The sequence below is a fragment of the Carassius carassius genome, chromosome 10 (assembly GCF_963082965.1).
Source record: "Carassius carassius chromosome 10, fCarCar2.1, whole genome shotgun sequence".
Lineage (NCBI taxonomy): Eukaryota > Metazoa > Chordata > Actinopteri > Cypriniformes > Cyprinidae > Carassius > Carassius carassius.
The window spans coordinates 34,491,928-34,511,377 of NC_081764.1; the positions used below are offsets into that span (position 1 = coordinate 34,491,928).

The 19,450-nt window shown below is 38.0% G+C and overlaps 2 protein-coding genes across 5 annotated transcripts in view; both read right to left on the minus strand.

The window, feature by feature from the left end:
* Positions 1–19,450, minus strand: part of LOC132152212 (E3 ubiquitin-protein ligase TRIM7-like) — a 145,074-nt gene that overhangs the window by 68,727 nt on the left and 56,897 nt on the right. The gene's annotated exons all lie outside the window — the stretch shown is intronic.
* LOC132152215 (E3 ubiquitin-protein ligase TRIM39-like) lies at positions 1,861–17,641 on the minus strand. Of its 3 annotated transcripts, none has more exons than XM_059561023.1 (6): positions 17,084–17,641; positions 16,844–16,939; positions 2,913–3,146; positions 2,695–2,833; positions 2,569–2,595; positions 1,861–2,411 (listed from the first exon to the last, which is right to left on the minus strand). In XM_059561023.1, the coding sequence occupies exons 1-6, from the start codon at positions 17,633–17,635 to the stop codon at positions 1,864–1,866; spliced, it is 1,596 nt and encodes a 531-aa protein (XP_059417006.1). In that variant the 5' UTR covers positions 17,636–17,641; the 3' UTR covers positions 1,861–1,863. The 3 variants fall into 3 exon arrangements, with proteins under 3 accessions (XP_059417006.1, XP_059417003.1, XP_059417004.1); XM_059561020.1 differs by having other exon boundaries at positions 2,913–3,080; positions 17,084–17,636; XM_059561021.1 differs by having other exon boundaries at positions 2,569–2,617; positions 2,708–2,833; positions 17,084–17,636.

Here is a 19,450-nt window from a genome sequence, read left to right on the forward strand (position 1 = left end):
AAAAAAACACAATATTTTTCACACAATTCACCTATCTGTATACCGCTGTTTTCACTGTCATAAAAACGGGCTGATGACTTCTTTGTTCTATGATGTCCCTCCTTCAAAAATACGTAACGAGTTCTGATTGGGCCAGCAGTTCCTGTGTTGTGATTCGACAGCAGCTGAGCGCGCGCGGCCCTCCTGGAAACGTGATTGGGCTAGTTTTGAGAAGCAAGTTGGCAGGAGCATGTGCTGGAGATGTACTTATAATCACAGGAGCGTTTTTACTGACGAGATGCGAATGAAAATTGCATTCGATTTTTTTTGGCACAGCCCTAACATCTAGTTAACAAAGCTAAACAGCGTTGCCCTTTGTGTAATAATCAGACAAAGAGGGAACTGCTCCATCTTTCAAGAATAATCTTTGTGCGAATCCGGCATTAAACTGATTAAGATTGAGGAAGCTGTCCTCAGCTCACTGTCCTCAACAAAATTACTGCACATAGTTTTACATGTGGATTATAATTTTCGGGAACCGAGTTAAACATAAATTGTAACCATTAATCTCCAAGTACAGCGTCCCTGGGAAGCCCAAACAAAGGTGATTGGACTCCAAGATTAAAATAACTTCTCTGTCAGAGCGCAACAAGACCACGCCCCCTTTTTGTGTGTTCATGTGGGCGGAGGTTAGTCAAAAAACTAGAGGGATGTAGTCCAAACGGGTCGTTTTTTGTAGGCGAATTCTGTTAAATAAAATATCTCGCTTGGCATTGAACTTTGAGCTTTAGAATTTTACAGATATTTTTTATACTCTAACTACAACATTACACACTAACTAAACATGGGATCACGAAGAACGGGACCCTTAATAACTTCTGAGTTCTTAATATATCGAAATGAATGTGATAAAATAAATGAAGGCAAAGACATTCTGAAGACATAAAATTCTGATGAGATCACTGATCAGTACAATAGTGTTTTTAGATTAAGTATGGTCAGTCACTGGTATGTTTTTCAGTAAATTTAACTGTTGAATAAACTACAGTAAATAATAATTTATTTATTAAACATTATTTCTGGGATCAATATATAGAATATTTATAAAATGAATCCCTCTATGTTAAATTGTCCCAAATGGAGAGATGGAATCAGTTGCGAGTGCTAATTAATGCATTAGTAAAATAGCATCTCATATGAAAGGGTTAACGAGAGAGTAAAAGCTTGCAATAATTAGTAAAATTAAGATTAATTTAACATTATCTTGATACCATGGTAATATCATGTTTTTGGATCCTACCATGATCATAATATCATGGTATTTTTAGGTACCGTAAAGTACCATGTACATACCATGGTATATGAATATAGTAATCATGGAGATCTATGATACACGGTATATCAAGGAATTACCAGCTGATGTACTACAATAATATCACAAAACATTCTGTAGAGGAGCCACTACCTTGATATTAACGTTTCCATAGTTTAGTTTTTTTTATATTTTACAGGCAATTTAATTTTGTCAGGTGGAGATGAAAGGGAAAAAATGCATGAATATTTATGAAGAATTTATTGAACAAGCATCATATATTTACATTAAAAATATATAAATATCTAAATACAAAATTTTAAAAACTAATAATAAAAAGGTGAGCGTGATTTCACCAAGTACAACATGTTCCTGGATCAACATCCTTGTTGATCAGAATCAGCATTGAGATATAACAGTTCAGGAAATATCTGTTTTAGGCTTAAAATCAGGGTTAGGTTCTTCTACACTCTTGTTAATCAGCTATCATTTCTCACTGATTTTAGGAATAAATTATGGGTGAAAAATAGTAGTCATTATTTTAATCATTATTTTATATTAGGAGTGTAAATTCATTTATTATAATTGACAGGTGTGATGATCAGCGGGCTTGAGTTTTTACCTCCATCATTTGTGCATGGGCTAAATAATGGATAGAGTTTTTCAGTGAAAGACTGACCAGTGAAAGAGTAGATATGAGAGCTGGACTCCACATCATAAAAGGAGACCAGACCCTCCTCATAATCCACAAACACACCGACCCGCTGCGGCTTCACTCTCAGAGACAGTGAGACACGAGGATCATCACAGGCTTTATATTCATTTCCATTCCTCAGCCACACAGTCCATTGTCCATTACTGGGACTCACTGTGATCATTCCCTTCCTGTTAATGGATTCTCTGGCCACTCCTAAATCCCATTTAGTCTTTTCTTTCACCTGCACCTCAAAATAAAATCTCCCTGATGAGAATCCCTCCTTTCCCAGGACATTTACACACAAGTCAAATCTCTCTGGTTTGTCTGGGAGTTTCTGATCAATGTCTCCATCTCTCACTTTTTTTCCATCATCAGAAAGGATGAGATCAGGATGAGCTGTATCAGGATCCAGAGTCACATCCACTGAGAAAACAGAATATCAATCACAACTTCACAGTGCAGATATTTTGTAAAACTTATGTTTTCAATATTTAACCCAGTGTGTAATTAGATTTTAGTGCAGTAATGAAGCTGTGAGTGTATAAATGTAAACTAGTGTAGTGCAGACAGCACACTGTACCTGCATACTGCTGCATCCACTTCAGCTCTGTAGAGAGTAATGACGATAAAACATCATCAGATCGCATATTTTAAGAATTGAATACATGATCAATTTTCTCTCAGATTAATGTATGTATTGATGTACCAGTTTGTGTTAGTTTCTCATCTATTGTGTCCTTCAGTTGAGTCAGAGCTCTCCTCAGAGTCTCCAGACTGTCATGAGTCTTCATACTGATCTCAGACCAGTTCCTGGTGTTTCTAGGGCTGCACAGGGATGAGTAAACCTACAGCAGAAGAGAGGAGAAATCCTTCAGCATGTCATATCCTGCATTATGATTGATCAGAGAGAACATGTTGACTGACCTGTAGGAGATGGAGGAGATCTTCAGTGTGTGAGAGCTGCTCCAGCTCAGAGTTTCTCATCTTTAGCTCAGAGATCTCCTGCTCCAGCTCTTCAATCAGCTCTTCCTCCTGTTTCTCTGCTGCTTTCTGCTGCTCCTCCATCATCTCCAGCAGTTCAGTCTGACATCTCTCAATGGAGCGGATGAGACCAGTGAAGAGCTCGACATGAGCTGCTTTCTCCTTCTCAATGTTTCTCTGGTCAACCAGAAGTCAACAAATTATTAGCAGTTTTTACTAAGTCAAAAATCAACGTTACCGTTGCTCATACTTCAGTGTTTTTAAATGGTTTCAAAATTTCTTAACTGAAGTATAAACTTCATCCTGCACCGTTTGCACTGTGTTTTTCAATCAGTCATGTTGATATTCAGACCAAAAGCGTTATTGCAACTTGCAAGTGTGCAACAATAAAATAGTAAATATTAAGTAACTTACATTTTAGAAAGATTATTGTAGTTACCTTGTTTGTATTTGTTTCGACCACCAAAAATACTAGTTTCAAACAAAACTGCAACAAACTGTAATGGTGATTCATTCCTGTTTTTAAATTAATCATTTGAGTAAATGAATCAAAATCAATGATTTAGCAATAAAGACGTCATTTGTCGCCATCTACTGGTGTAACAGTTTAATCTTCATATACAGGTTGTAGGGTATCAGAGTGAATCAGATATTTTAAGATTCAATCAAGAACATGGTTGAACCCCCAAAGAGACAAATTCCACAAAGAGGCCCTTTATGACGTTAGACCCCATCATAAACCTGTCCAGGATACCCTGGCACAACGAGTCTGAAGCACAGACAAAGAACACTTATTGACTATTGTTAAATTTAGGTTTGGGATTAATGATTAACCAAGATTTATGGTCAAAGAGATGCACAGCCTGACTATCACATGTAAATCCATAATAGAAATCATGAGCTACATACTTCCTTGGACTGGTTTCCCCCACCCAGGACAAAGACCAGGTTCCTTCTAGACCTTTTGACCAATTTCATGTTTAGTATATGTGTGTTTCAATCTTCTTGCTTGAAACATTTTTTTCAAATCAATTCTTCAAAATTATACTCTGCAAGAGCAGGAACATTCTGACCATGTGACTGATAATATAACACGTTGATTTATGTGTTGGGAGGAGAAACATAGCAACACCCCCAGCTAAGACAGTGTCTAATTGGTCATGACACTATTTGGGGTGTGTCAAAAAGCACAGTTTAAATACTCAGGACACCGGCAGCCATATCACCATGGAGCCCAAGAACGGTTGCCCACTGAAGCTAAGCAGGGCTGAGCCTGGTCAGCACCTGAATGGGAGACCTCCTGGGAAAACTAGGTTGCTGCTGGAAAAGGTGCTAGTGAGGCCAGCTGGGGGTGCTCACCCTGTGGTTTGTGTGGGTCCTAGCGCTCCAGTGTAGTGATGGGGACACTATTCTGTCAACAAGCAACGTCCTTCGGATGAGACGTTAAACCGAGGTCCTGACTTTCAACTTCAGCCAAAGTCCAAGACTTCACCATGAACAACCACTGAACTTCCAGCCAATCAGCAAACTTGGGAAACCCCTTTCTGCAACAACATAAAAAAGGGAATCCCTTAACAAAAGGCAAGGCAAGTACAACCTCCAGATTCTAGCTGAACTGGTGCATTCAATATAAATTTTAACCTCACTGAGGAACTCAGTGCAAGAGTTAATTAAGTGATTGATGGATGTTAAGGTCTATACAATTGCACATATTGCTATAAACTTGGGATTTACAAGTTAATGTCTTAAACTACCAATCTTTTTACTGTGCTAATAAATAGTGTTTTCACTACAGTATATTTTGGATGTATATATCCATGAAGGGTTGATGTTATATGGCTCATTCAATGAATCGCTGGCTGACTCAGTGATCAGCTGTAAAACAGTGATTCTGTCCGAATTCCCTTTACAATCTTAAATGATTCCCTTTGAGCTAAATTGACCTGTTTCCCTTACAGGGTGCTTCTCAATACCTCATAGGGCTCTCCCATGCCCAGTTCTACCAGGGGGCTAAGCACTCTCAAATTAAATCAAAAGCACCCTCAGTTAAAGTTGTATTGATGGCATTTTATTGTAGAATTGGAAAACTATCCAGTGCGTTATGGTTTGCGCTTTGATTGATCACCGTTTCAATGTGTTTTTGCAGCGTTGAGCAATGTAGCCAATCACAGACATATCTGTTGATTTCTTGAATCAGAGGCGTTTTATGTTACAATGTTTTTTTTTTTCAGGTATTGTGTTCAGCAGGAATCATCTAATTATAACAAAGTTGTGAAGCAATGTAAATAAGAGACTTATTGTGCAGCGTAGAGAACTTTAATGATAATAACCTATCTTTGTGAGATTGCTATGAACTAAGATGAGTGACAGCTTTTTTAATGTTAATGATTATGAATGGAGCGCTCTTTGTGCCATGGCAACAATGTTCCGCCCTCAGTGGGGAATAACAAGTAAGGAGGGTAGGCAACAGGGGTAACGCTTCAAAGTCAATTTTATTTTAAGTTCTCATCTACAAAAAACGAATGAAAACGGCAAAGACATGCCACGCGATCACCGGTCTTAGCCTCCGCACCAAGTGTTGCTAATAGGGAATCGCTCTGCCTCCCCCTAAAGACAGGGAACTAAAAGATTCTGTAAAGGTACCAACAAATAACATTAAAGGCCTTTAAAGAACTTGTATGCATATGTTATCTTACATATTTATCCTGGTAGGGTGACATGACAAAGGAATGAAAAATACATGCCCATGGACCTACAGTCGCATACAAACCTTAATGATGTTTTATAACTAGGAGCCCTGGACAATGCATCATCTAATGTGTTTTCAGTGCCCTTAAGTTGCCATATTTCTCAGTGGTAAGGCTGGAGAAATAGGCTCAAATGTATGAGCCGCTGGTTGGGGTTCTTAAGAGAGTGCAACAACGTGAGTGGGTTGTGATCACTGTGAACGATCACAGGTGAGCTATCTGCTCCCACCTACACTTCGAATTGCTGGAGAGCCCAAATCAAGGCAAGCGCCCCTTTCTGGATTACGGAATAGTTTAGTTGAAAACTGTTAAATTTACATGAGAAAATACAAATGGGATGCTCTATTCCCGCATCATCCTCTTGGACCAACACGGCGCCTGCTCCCACTTTGCTGGCATCAACCAATATTTTAAATGCCTTCCATAACTGGGGCGCCACCAGGACAGGTGCCGAGGTTAGCAGTGCTTTAACTGCATCGAATGCCTTCTGGCAAGATTCGGACCTCCTCATCCACCATCAAATAAAGTGCAAAGCACTTACCAAAAGTCCTTAAAAATCCATATTTGGCGTGAGATCTCTTAGTCTTTGGGTGAAGTAATGTTTTTATATATTTTGATTAATTCAGACTTTTGGTAAGTGCTTTGCATTTTATTTGTTGGGACATGAGAAGGTAGATTAACAAGGGGTAGTCTTTACAAACTTGCGGGATCGAGTGCATAAATATCCGGTCTTGGGCCAGCTGAAGAGTCTACATTACTTATAGGGGCTGGGGGACAATTAGGTAAGGGGTGGTTAAATTTCTGCAACAGGCTCTGGTAGAGTCATTTGTTAAATCGTAGCAGGAGATATAAATTTTTCGCAGAGCATGTGTGAGTTTTTTTTTTTTAATTCGTTTTGAATTGCCTTGAAATGTTTTTATATTCCTCCGTTTTGAAATTGTTTATTTGCAGTCTGACTATGGCCACCGTCGTTGAAGTATTTATTCAGACTTCGTCGGATGAATTGTTAGATACAAATGACTACAGAACAGCTTTTAGAACTAGCCATGCATTACGAAATTGAGCTATCCGCACTTCAAAAAAGGTCTAAAGAGGGGTTGAAGCAGATCATTAAGGCAAACTTCGCTACCTGTCTCAAGCACCCCTCTTGTTTGAGCAACAGAAATAATTATTGCTTTTGCAGCGCAAGACTCAATGCGAAAAACGGCGTTTGGAATGTAAAAAGTGCGTTTGGAACAAGAGCTTGAAGAAAGCACTCAACGCTTCGAGCGACAGCGTGTTCAGGTTAAACAACAACGCCTGGACTTAAAGACGGTACACAGCAAACTCTGGTCTTTGGAATAAACTCCCTGGTAGTTAAAATCAACTCAATCTGAGTGTACATGTGTGACCAAATAAACTCCAAAACAGAGTTAAAATAACACTTCTCTTTTTAACACTTTTTCAGAGTTAAATACTAATCCTATGGAGAGTAATTGTAACTCTAAAATTTAGTTAATTATAATATGAATTCCTTATCAGTCAACACATTTAACACAATACAATTTTTTTGGTAAAAATGACTACACTGAATGCCATACTCTTGACTTACTGCTTTTATTTGAGCAGATCCATAGATTAGGTTTGGAAATGCATGGATACACTTCAAAAATACTGGCGGTCATAAAATACTGTAAAATCTAACAGAAAAGATTAACATTTAATACATGCAACCAATTTGTATAAAACATTGCCAACAACACATAAAACCAAGCCTGCAGGTTTATATATATATATTTTTTTAAAAAGTAGTGCAGTATAGGATTGTGTAACCTGAGGAAGACACTTATACATCAGTTGAAGAAACAAGGAAACAAGTTTGGACATGGACACCGTTCCATGAATTGGTCTGATTGACTTTTGGAGTTTCTTCAGTTGTATCTATAACAATTTTGTACATCGTTGTCTGCAAAAATGTGTACAGGCTGGATAGAGCATCATGATATTTCACACTGAACAGCTCGTCAAAAGTACCCAAAGATGTACATGACTGACAAGGCAAAACTTTTGTGTCCAAGACAACGTAAAAGGTGGAAACCTATGCTTTTGAAGTCCCTGAGGCAAGAAGATATGGTTGAGGGTTTCCTTTAGTGGTTAGGAAATGATCATCAATACTTTGTAGTACATCAGCTGATCACTGAGGTTCGGGAAGAATCTGTAGTGGAATTTACATTACACAGTCTTTATACACCACTCGAGAAAGCATTTGTTGCTCTGAATGTCATAGAAATGTAAATATAATCTAAGAGCTGCGTCTGCAAAACTATCATATGTTCCAAGGTGGATATACACCAACTATTTCACATCAAATGCCCTGGCAAGTAAGTGCCCTCTTAAAAGTGTTATAAAATTACCTAATGATGTACAACATCTAATTTCCAGTGGCAGGTCATTCCAGAGGCGAGGTGCTGCAATCGAAAAGGCACAATCTACTTTTGACTTTAAGCGGGATTTTGGGGCAAACATTTTTTGAGATGACCTCAATGGCTGTGTCGGAGAATAAACTGGATCATGTCCGAAATATATTCTGGTGCTGGACCATGCAAGGCTTTAAAAACAAAGTAAAACCTTAAATTGAACTCTAAAATTAACCGGAAGCCAATGTAACGAATCTAGCACTGGAAAAACACTGACCTGTTTCTTGGTCCCAGTCAGCAGTCTGATTGCTGCGTTTTGTAATACTTGAAGATGATTCAGCAGAACAGTGGGAATCCCCAAATACAACGAATTTGAGTAATTCAATCTTGACTTGATAAAAGCATTTATAACACGCTTCAAATATTGAAACGACAGAATCGTTTTTTATTTTTGTGATATTTCTTAACTGAAAATATCCCACCTTTACCATTTCATTTGCTTATTAAATTTAAGCTCTGATTGGAAGACCACTGCCAGGTTTCTTACTTATGCATATTTGCGACAATAAGACCTAGACCGGTTAACACATGTAAGGACAGTATAATAGGGCCAAATATTAGACATTCTGTTTTAGCATCATTTAACTGTTAAAAGGTTCTGTGCAATCCATAACTTAATCTCATAATAGCAAGTCATCAAATCACCCAACTCATCTAAATCAACTGCATTCAGTGTAAGATAGAGTTGTGCATCATCTGCATAAAAATGGTACGCAACATTGTATTTCCGACAAATAAAACCAAGCGGAAGCATATATAAAGAAAATAAAAGGGCCCCAAAATTGATCCTTGGGGAACCCCACAAAAAGAAGCTGCAGATTCAGAAAAGTAATTGCCCAACTGAACTATAGAACTTCTTAATAGATTTAAAAGGAGGTCATGAACAACCATGTCAAACGCTGCATAAGAACAATCAAAATGGCACCCTTTCCTGAATTGGAAGCGAGCATTAACTCATTGTGTTCTTTTAAAAGGGCAGTCTCTGTACTATACTTTGATCTAAAACCAGACTGAAATTTATCCAACACAAATTTTTTATTTAAGAATGAGATGAGCTGATGATAAACAACTTTCTATAATATTTTGGATAAAAAAGGGAGCTTGGAAATGGGGGCGATAGTTATTTAAAACTAAAGGATCCAGTCTAAGCTTTTTCAAGTGACGTGACATACAGCCAAGTATGGTGACCCATACTCAGAATTTGTGCTGTGCATTTAACCCATCCAAAGTGCACACACAGCAGTGAACACACACTCGGAGCAGTGGGCAGCCATTTATGCTGCAACACCCGTGGAGCAGTTGGGGGTTCAGTGCCTTGCTCAAGGGCACCTCAGTCATGGTATTGCTGACCCAAGACTCGAACCCACTAAACTTAGGGTTAGGAGTCATACTCTAACCACTAGGCCACGACTTCCCCTAAACGTTTTTTATTTTTTACCTTTTTCAAAAAAAGGATGTATTATAGCATGTTTTAGGCAAGATGGAACTATACCATTTACTAGGCTACTATTTATAATACTTACAATGTTTGGGCCTACAACATCTAAAACTTGAAGACGTGAAGGAATGACATCTAAAGCACAGTTTGTAGGTTTTAAATGCTGGACTAGGTTTACTAAATTAGATAGTGAAACTGGCTCAAAGTCAGAGAAGAATGCAGACCTCAAAGAAGAGTCTAAAGAATAGTCAGAGGAAGGCTGAATACTAGCTCTGATTATCTTGATCTTACTGATATATATATTTTTTAAAGGTTATCACAGGTAGCCTACTTCTTTAGTAGGTTCTGGATAGGTGCATGTTAATGGATTTAATACAGAGTTTATTGTACTAAATAAAAACTTTTTGATAATAAGAATACCTATTAAATCAGAAAAATACTGCACTTTAGATGCCTTAACTTCACGTTGATAATTAATCAAACAGTCTTTAACAATCTCATAAGAAACTTGAAGTTTATCTTTTTTCCATTGCCTCTCGGCTCTCCTCCAATCTCAGTGAAAGGGTATCAGCAATTTCCACATTACGTATATGAAAACCAAGTGATAAAATCAAGTCCAATGTATGCAAAGACAAAATGAGTCCACAAGATCTAAAAATTATCTAAAATTTTTTTAAAGTTCTGTTGCAAGTTCTGGAAAGACATCCTCATCCACTTCTGCTGGATCACACCATAACATTAACATATTATTTACAAAAATTACAATTACTGTTACTTACTCTTTATTTACGGAATAATAAACATAACTCAACTGTACTGGTAAAATCTGAGAAACAAACATCTTGCAGTTTTACATCTTTGCTCCATGTTGCACTTTTATCAAAATCGTTACCTGACATCAAAGAAAAATAAATAAATAAATAAATAAACTTAAGATAACAGCTAATGTTAGTGTGCTTGAGAATGCCAAAAAAAAATTGTTTCAGCTGAAACCCAGGCACTCTCATGGGTCATGACTAAATGTATTTATCAGCTGTTACAATTCAAAACATCGCAGACCTACACTTTCACGTCTCACAACTATAGCCAGTGTAGACACTGCAGTTTAGTAACCACATTAACCTGTTAGCCAGCACCCCCCCATTATGGGACTCACAGCTGAAAGTGCTCTACCTAACTTATAATTGTAATAGTTTCCTACTTCAGTGTGTTACAAACATAATTGTGGTGTCTTTAGAAAGAAGACCCTTTGGGCTTCACTTTTTATCAACCAGATTTGATAATGCTCAAAAATATTAAAAGTTATAGACACTGAAGTGCCTTGAATTTTTTTTACCACTCTTAAATATTTTTTTATTTGATATAAAAATACATGAAATGAGTCCTGGAGCAATCTAGAAAAGTAATGGGTTGAAAGCCACATGTCTCATGAGTTTCTATTTCAAATCTGAATAAAATATAATGAAAAATGAGACTCCTGCAAATATTTTTATGAGACTATGTCTACACCCCCCACCCCCCAAATATAAGAAAATATAAGAAAATATATTTCCCAATAGTATTGAAGGCTTCTACAAACTATTTAGTCAGTAAACATACCACTGCATAGTTTTTTTCAATTATAAAACACTAGACAGAAACTTAGACATCATATAAATGATTTATTTGAGCACTAGAAAAATACAATAAGAATAATTTGAGTAAGAAAAATAAGAATAATAAGAAAAATAAAAAAAAGATTTAACTTTGTTTGCCAATATAGAACATCCTGAGATTGCTAGAGATGCATATTTTACAATGAATTACGATGCAAATAATTGCTGATGGCCACTTATACAGATGGTAATAACACAAATGTGCCGAAGTAAATAATCCACTCTCTCTATTCATATAGACGCGTTCACTTTGATAGCCGTGACCATTCAATAATAGCGAGCTGATTTGGGCTGATTTGCACTCAAACAGATGGTAATCATGCACATACATTCACATTCAATATAAAACACACTCTCACATATATAAAAACTCTCTAAAATTAAAAGAAAGAAAGAAAAAGGCGATCGCTATAAGTTCCACCTCCATCAGCTGACAGGTGCGTCAGAGCGCGTCACCAGCTCTCAGGAGAGAGCGCCAAATTCAAATAAACTATCTTCCGCCTATTTTTCATTCATTTTCCGGTGGATCGCCTCATTCTGTTTGTGACACTGTGCGCTGCAAAACCATGCTGTGTTTTTACTACCAAGATGCAGTTTCTGACCGTGAGTTATTCCATAACGGACGCAAACATACGGCTATCTGACAGAAATAAGGCTGGATTACTGGATGAAAGATATTACTTTGTCGGCATTAGTTTAAGGAAGCTGAACATTAAGGATGTTTCTTGAGCTGAGCCATCACTTTAATTTCACCACGGCAAAACACTCATTTTCAGAAACATGGAGAATGGAAAGACGATTAAGTAATGTTAGCTCATTCACTTCTACAAAATAAAAAAAACCCCACAAAACTCGGCAAAACCGAGAAACGAGTACATTCAACACCAAATTCACCACGATCATTGACATCAGTAAATAGTATATAACGTAACAGTTTCGACAAAACATGTTTCTGTCAAAAAATAACAAACATTTTAGAAGTTTATTTATATATAAATATGCTTTTACCTACCTCACAACGAAGTAGAAGTCCTTTGTGCTGCAGAACCAGGGTTGTGTCATGGCGCACTTCTTAACATTTAACTCCATATGTGGTGTTAAAACATGCTCCTGAACACCAGTTAATGAACTCCAAAGTAAAACACAGCCAGGGAGTTTCCCATAACACAAACTGCAGTCAGAGTTAAAAAATATACTCCATAAATCTAACTCTTTCACACTTTTTTGCCTAACTCCTGATTTTTTTAACTCCAAAAATTTGCTGTGTAGGCTTGTGGTTGGAGGTGCCTAAGTCTATTCGTCCAAGCCAACTGTTGCCAATAATTTGCGTTTGGTCCCGCCATTAGGTGAATCTGAGGTTGAAACCTCTTCCTTCTCGGTTGCAGACAGCTAAATTTATGAACGCAGGTTGAATTCGTTAGAGACTTAACCTTGCAGTTTAATTGTTGGCGTTTGTCAACAAATATTGTAACCTTGGATAATTTGATTGATCTAATTCTATTAGAACAGTATAAAAATACACTTTCTGACAGTTGCCATGTATATTACAGAACGTGGTGTTAAAACTGCATCTCATTGGGCTGTTCTGGTTGATGAGTGGGAACTCATACACAAGTCTTGAGCATTCAGAATTAAATGTCACTCTCAGTCTCACGTGAACCCTCCGATGGTGAATGGTATCTCGCAGAACCAAGTTAAGCATCCCCTTAGGAGCCCTTCAAGTATATTCGATTCTCCTTGTAACTACTGATTGGAAAAAGGGCACTGGAAAGCAAGGAGCTTAGAGCAAAGAGTTTAAGGGCGCAATTACCTAGAAATTCCTTTTCCGTGAAGCCCGCGGCCCCTGTGCCCGCCTCTGGTGTTGTTTCAATTGGAGCGCCCATGGTCGCAACAGCATATATGACAAAATGCCAGGGAATACTTGAACCGTTTATGTCTGATGGTTTGGTATCGCTTCCAGGTAGCGATCACAAAATGGCAGAGACGTGCCATACAATTGCCGGTCTTAGCCTCCGTGACAGGTCTTGCCAATAGGGCGTCGCTCCGCCTCACTGAGTGTAACCAGGACCCCTTTATACCCAGGCACACCTGTGCACCGGTGCTTGTAGTGGTGAAATGAATCGTAGTTAATAGTTTGCACTTGTTTCTAAGTCTTGCTGATTTATTTGAAACATTCAAGTGTTTTAAAACATTTGTGTGCATTTGGAGCTAGTGCGCTGGTTTCTGCGCGCACTCATTCAAAGCCTGCAAAGAGAGCCGGGTTTTCAGACAATGTATGTACACAGAATTGATTCCCAATTCTCAAAATAATTGTCTCTGCAAGTATTCTCATAAAAGCAGTCGGTTATGTCTTAAGTGAGCGTATACAGTGTTGATGTGTTGACAGTGTTGGGGAAAGTTACTTTTAAAAGTAATGCCTTACAATATTGCGTTACTCCCTAAAAAAGTAACTAAATACGTTACTTAGTTGCTTTTTATGGAAAGTAATGTGTTACATTACTTTTGCGTTACTTTCACGTTACTTTTTAAATATGAGCAGGGCTTGATTGTTTTTAATATAAGAAGTTCTATTTATAGCAAATGTAAAAGCCCTTTCACACCAAAAAGTGTAATGAATAAACCTCAGGCTGAAGGAAAAGTAAATTCACGTCTGTACAGTAGAACACAGGAGAAGAAGGTTCAACACTCTTCAGCAATAAAAAAAAAAACAATGAAGCACAATTGTTAGTTTATCTAAAGTCATTTTTAATTATTAGTATGGTTGAACTGGATCATTAGGTCAGCAGCAAAGACACTGTTAATAAAATGGGAATAGATACATTTGTGTTATTTAATATATTTAGTTATTGCAGGTTTGCATCATATTCTGAGTTTGGATTTCACTGTTTTGATTAATTTTGATGAATACTAAATCTGTTTTGTTTTTTGTTTTTTTGTGAGTGGGATGAATTAATGCACATTCACATTTGGTCTAGAACTACAGTAACATATTTACACAGCGCACACAACGCCTCCATACTTCCGATTTCTCCCAATATGGGAACAGGAGGTTTGTCAGTCAAAAAATGGGAATACAAAGTAACTGGCGTTACTTTTTTTGAAAAAGTAACTCAGATATTTTCTTGTTAATTAAAAAGTAATGCGTTACTGTACTAGTTACTTGAAAAAAGTAATCTGATTACGTAACTCGCGTTACTTGTAATGCATTACCGCCAACACTGACAGTGGAGAAAGAAATCTCCTGTGCATCACTATATTGGATCCGTGCATTCTGTCTTTAAGGAGAAGCAGCCTATAAATACCTGCTGTTCCATTAGCGGCACCTGCTGTCAGAGAGTGACATTTGTCTCATTCACAAAGCTAAATTCAGACCAAATCTGTTTTTGCTTCTAATTTAGTAATTATGCAATCCAAATAACATGTATTTAGCATCTTTATTGGATAGTAATTCAAATGCAGTGGTTGCCTCTGATTTTAAAAAGAGCAAAGGAAAAGCCTTTGTTTATATGAAGAGATTTATTTTAGTTATTTAGTTATAAGTTATTTAGTTATTTTAGTTTAGTTATTTGTTTGTTTTTGTTTTGGGAAGTTAGTTTTATTATTTAACATTTCAATTTTACAAAGAAATATGCAGCATTTTGTATGAAAAATAATAAAAGGAAACATATTCATTTATAATTTGTCTTAAATCTCATTTTGTAAAAAAGTAAATATATAAATAAATTGTAGGAAAATTGTATTGTGTAATCTGTATCGTGAAATTTATAGCATCGTAAGTTTAGTGAATCGTTACATCCCTATATGTAACTAGTTTTTGCTGATCATGATAATTTGTCCACTGTAAAGTTTAGCCAATGTCTTTTTTATTCAGGCTAGTTAAATTCAGTTTAGGCTACCAAAACCTGAAGAATACCAGGGATTTTGACATTTGCGAGCCTTGTGTGTACATTATATATATATATATATATATATATATATATATATATATATATATATATTATTATATATAGAGTATAAATATATAGTATATAGTTAGAGCATCGTCACTAATTTAAGAAGCAGCCTCAGTGATTTGAGTCTGGAGCTGGGCCTGGGCTCTTCTGAAAGGGTTAAAGTGATGTACACTTTTCACTCCCGTGATTCTCCTGCAAGTTAATTTGTGACATATCTTTTAAGAAGACACATAAGTGTGTTCCAAGGAACCGGTTTTGGTCCCCTACACCCTTCATTCCTTCAAAACTCTCACTCTGGAGGGTAAACCCTTCAAAAAGATCATGGCATAGGGATGAACCCGTCAGAATGGAACACAGCCACCCAACTAAACTAATGCAACTACACTCACCTAAAGGATTATTAGGAACACCATACTAATACTGTGTTTGACCCGCCTTTCGCCTTCAGAACTGCCTTAATTCTATGTGGCATTGATTCAACAAGGTGCTGAAAGCATTCTTTAGAAATGTTGGCCCATATTAATAGGATAGCATCTTGCAGTTGATGGAGATTTGTGGGATGCACATCCAGGGCACGAAGCTGCTGTTCCACCACATCCCAAAGATGCTCTATTGGGTTGAGATCTGGTGACTGTGGGGGCCATTTTAGTACAGTGAACTCATTGTCATGTTCACCAATTTGAAATGATTCGAGCTTTGTGACATGGTGCATTATCCTGCACTAAGTAGCCATCAGAGGATGGGTACATGGGGGTCATAAAGGGCTGGACATGGTCAGAAACATGGTAGGCCGTGGCATTTAAACGATGCCCAACTGGCACTAAGGGGCCTAAAGTTTGTCAAGAAAACATCTCCCACACCATTACACCACCAGCCTGCACAGTGGTAACAAGGCATGATGGATCCATGTTTTCATTCTGTTTACGCCAAATTCTGACTCGAGAGAAATCGAGACTCATCAGACCAGGCAACATTTTTCCAGTCTTCAACTGTCCAATTTTGGTGAGTTCATGCAAATTGTAGCCTCTTTTTCCTATTTGTAGTGGAGATGAGTGGTACCCGGTGGGGTCTTCTGCAGTTATAGCCCATCTGACTCAAGGTTGTCCGTGTTGTGGCTGCACAAATGCTTTGCTGCATACCTCGGTTGTAACGAGTGGTTATTTCAGTCAAAGTTGCTCTTCTATCAGCTAGAATCAGCCGGCCCATTCTCCTCTGACCTCTAGCATCAACAAGGCATTTTCGCCCACAGGACTGCCGCATACTGGATGTTTTTCCCTTTTCAAACCATTCTTTGTAAACCCTAGAAATGGTTGTGTGTGAAAATCCCAGTAACTGAGCAGATTGTGAAATACTCAGACCGGCCCATCTGGCACCAACAACCATGCCACGCTCAAAATTGCTTAAATCACCTTTCTTTCCCATTCTGACATTCAGTTTGGAGTTCAGGAGATTGTCTTGACCAGGACCACACCCCTAAATGCATTGAAGCAACTGCCATGTGATTGGTTGATTAGATAATTGCATTAATGAGAAATTGAACAGGTGTTCCTAATAATCTTTTAGGCGAGTGTAAATGATACATAATAAATATTACAATTAATTTCATTAAATTATTTTAAACGCACTTTTCCGACTTCTGCTGAGTGTTTGATGTCTTGAATCTTCTTGATTCTGTCCTGGATCATCTGCTGCAGGTCTTTCTGTGTCTTAATCAGTTCAGTCTATAGAGAGAACAACACAGACATATTTATAGTAACAGAGATTAAATTTACAATATGATTTTCATAATGAACTTTTATTTCACAACAGGAAATACAATCTGATTCCTCAAAATATGAGCCCTTTAAAAGTATAATAACTACTACCTTCTTCTCTTCACTCTCCTCTTCTATAGTAACAGTGTTGTGGTTCTTGTGGTCTTTCACAGTGCAGATTGAACACACACATGTCTGATCATCTCTACAGAAGAGATCCAGAGGTTTCTCATGTTTATGACATATATAGTCCTCCAGATTACTCACAGGATCAATCAGTTTGTGTTTCTTCAAACCTGTCACTCTCAAATGAGGCTCCAGGTGAGTTTCACAGTAAGAGCTCTGACACACCAGACACAACTTCAGGGCTTTCAGCTTTCTTTCCTTACAGATGTCACACAGAACTTCAGGCTTTTTCTCAGGAGTTTTCTTTTTATAGTGATCTACGAGCTCTCTGAGTGTGGTATTAATCTTGAGATCAGGTCTTTGCTTGAATGTTTCTTTACAGTATGGACAGCTGCAGATCTGGCTGTTGTCCCAGTGTTCATTCAGACAGGTCTTGCAGAAGTTGTGTCCACATGGAGTGCCGACTGGATCAGTGAACACATCCAGACATTTAGAGCAATGAAGCTCTTCAGTCAGTGAGCCACTGGAGGATGACATGACTGGAAAGAGACATTATTAAGGATTAGTATGAACTCCAATAATACAAAGCCGATTCCAAAAAAGTTGGGACACTGTACAAATTGTGAGTAAAAAAAGCAATGGAATAATTTACAAATCTCATAAACTTATATTTTATTCACAATAGAATATAGATAACATATCAAATGTTGAAAGTGAGACATTTTGAAATGTCATGCCATATTGGCTCATTTTGGATTTCATGAGAGCTACACATTCCAAAAAAGTTGGGACAGATAGCAATAAGAGTCCGGAAAAGTTAAATGTACATATAAGGAACAGCTGGAGGACCAATTTGCAACTTATTAGGTCAATTGACAACATGACTGGGTACAAAAAACGCCTCTCAGAGTGGCAGTGTCTCTCAGAAGTCAAGATGGGCAGAGGATCACCAACTCCCCCAATGCTGCGGCGGAAAATAGTGGAGCAATATCAGAAAGTAGCTTCTCAGAGAAAAATTGCAAAGAGTTTGAAGTTATCATTTTCTACAGTACATGGCATAATATCATCCAAAGATTCAGAGAATCTGGAACAATCTCTGTTTGTAAGGGTCAAGGCGGGAAAACCATACTGGATGCCCATGACCTTCTGCCCCAGGAATGCTACTGTAATGGAAATCATAACATGGGCTCAGGAATACTTCCAGAAAATATTGTTGGTGAACACAATCCACCGTGCCATTCGCATTTTCCGACTAAAACTCTAGATTCAAAAAAAAGAAGACATATCTAAGAATGATCCAGAAGTGCAGGCATTTTCTCTGGGCCAAGGCTCATTTAAAATGGACTGTGGCAAAGTGGAAAACTTTTCTGTGGTCAGACGAATCAAAATTTGAAGTTCTTTTTGGAAAACTGGGACGCCATGTCATCCTGACTAAAGAGGACAAGGACAACCCAAGTTGTGATCAGCGCTCAGTTCAGAAGCCTGCATCTCTGATGGTATGGGGTTGCATGAGTGCGTGTGGCATGGGCAGCTTACACATCTGCAAAGGCACCATCAATGCTGAAAGGTATATCCAAGTTCTAGAACAAAATATGCTCCCATCCAGACGTCATCTCTTTCAGGGAAGACCTTGCATTTTCCAACATGAAAATGCCAGACCACATACTGCATCAATTACAACATCATGGCGGTGTAGAAGAAGGATCCGGGTACTGAAATGACCAGCCTGCAGTCAAGATCTTTCACCCACAGAAAACATTTGGTGCATCATAAAGAGGAAGATGGGACAAAGAAGACCTAAGACAGTTGAGCAACTAGAAGCCTTTATTAGACAAGAATGGGACAACATTCCTATTCCTAAACTTTAACAACTTGTCTCCTCAGTCCCCAGACATTGACAATAGCCCATAGATTCTCCCTGGGGTTCAGGTCTGGTGAGTCTGCTGGCCAGTCAAGCACACCAACACCATGGTCATTTAACCAGCTTTTGGTGCTTTTGGCAGCGTGTCAAATCATGCTGGAAAATGAAATCAGCATCTTCAAAAACCTGGTCAGCAGAAGGAAGCATGAAGTGCTCCAAGATTTCTTAGTAAGTGGGTGCAGTGACTTTGGTTTCAGAAAACACAATGGACCAACTGCAGCAGATGACATTGCACCCCAAATCATCACAGACTGTGGAAACTTAACACTGGACTTCAAGCAACTTGGGCTATGAGCTTCTTCACCTTTCCTCCAGACTCTAGGACCTTGGTTTCCAAATGAAATCCAAAACTTGCTCTCATCTGAAAATAAGACGTTGGACCACTTGGCAACAGTCCAGTTCTTCTTCTCCTTAGCCCAGGTAAGACACAT

What these genes read in the sequence shown, in the direction of transcription:
- LOC132152215 (XM_059561021.1), bottom strand. Translation starts at nt 17,635, where the DNA reads ATGTCATCCTCCAGTGGCTCACTGACTGAAGAGCTTCATTGCTCTAAA. An exon ending in ACTCAGCAGAAGTCGGAAAA is followed by an intron (nt 3,147 to 16,843) that starts GTGCGTTTAAAA and finishes CTGGTTGACCAG; the next exon opens with AGAAACATTGAGAAGGAGAA. An exon ending in AGGACACAATAGATGAGAAA is followed by an intron (nt 2,618 to 2,707) that starts CTAACACAAACT and finishes TCTGATGATGTT; the next exon opens with TTATCGTCATTACTCTCTAC.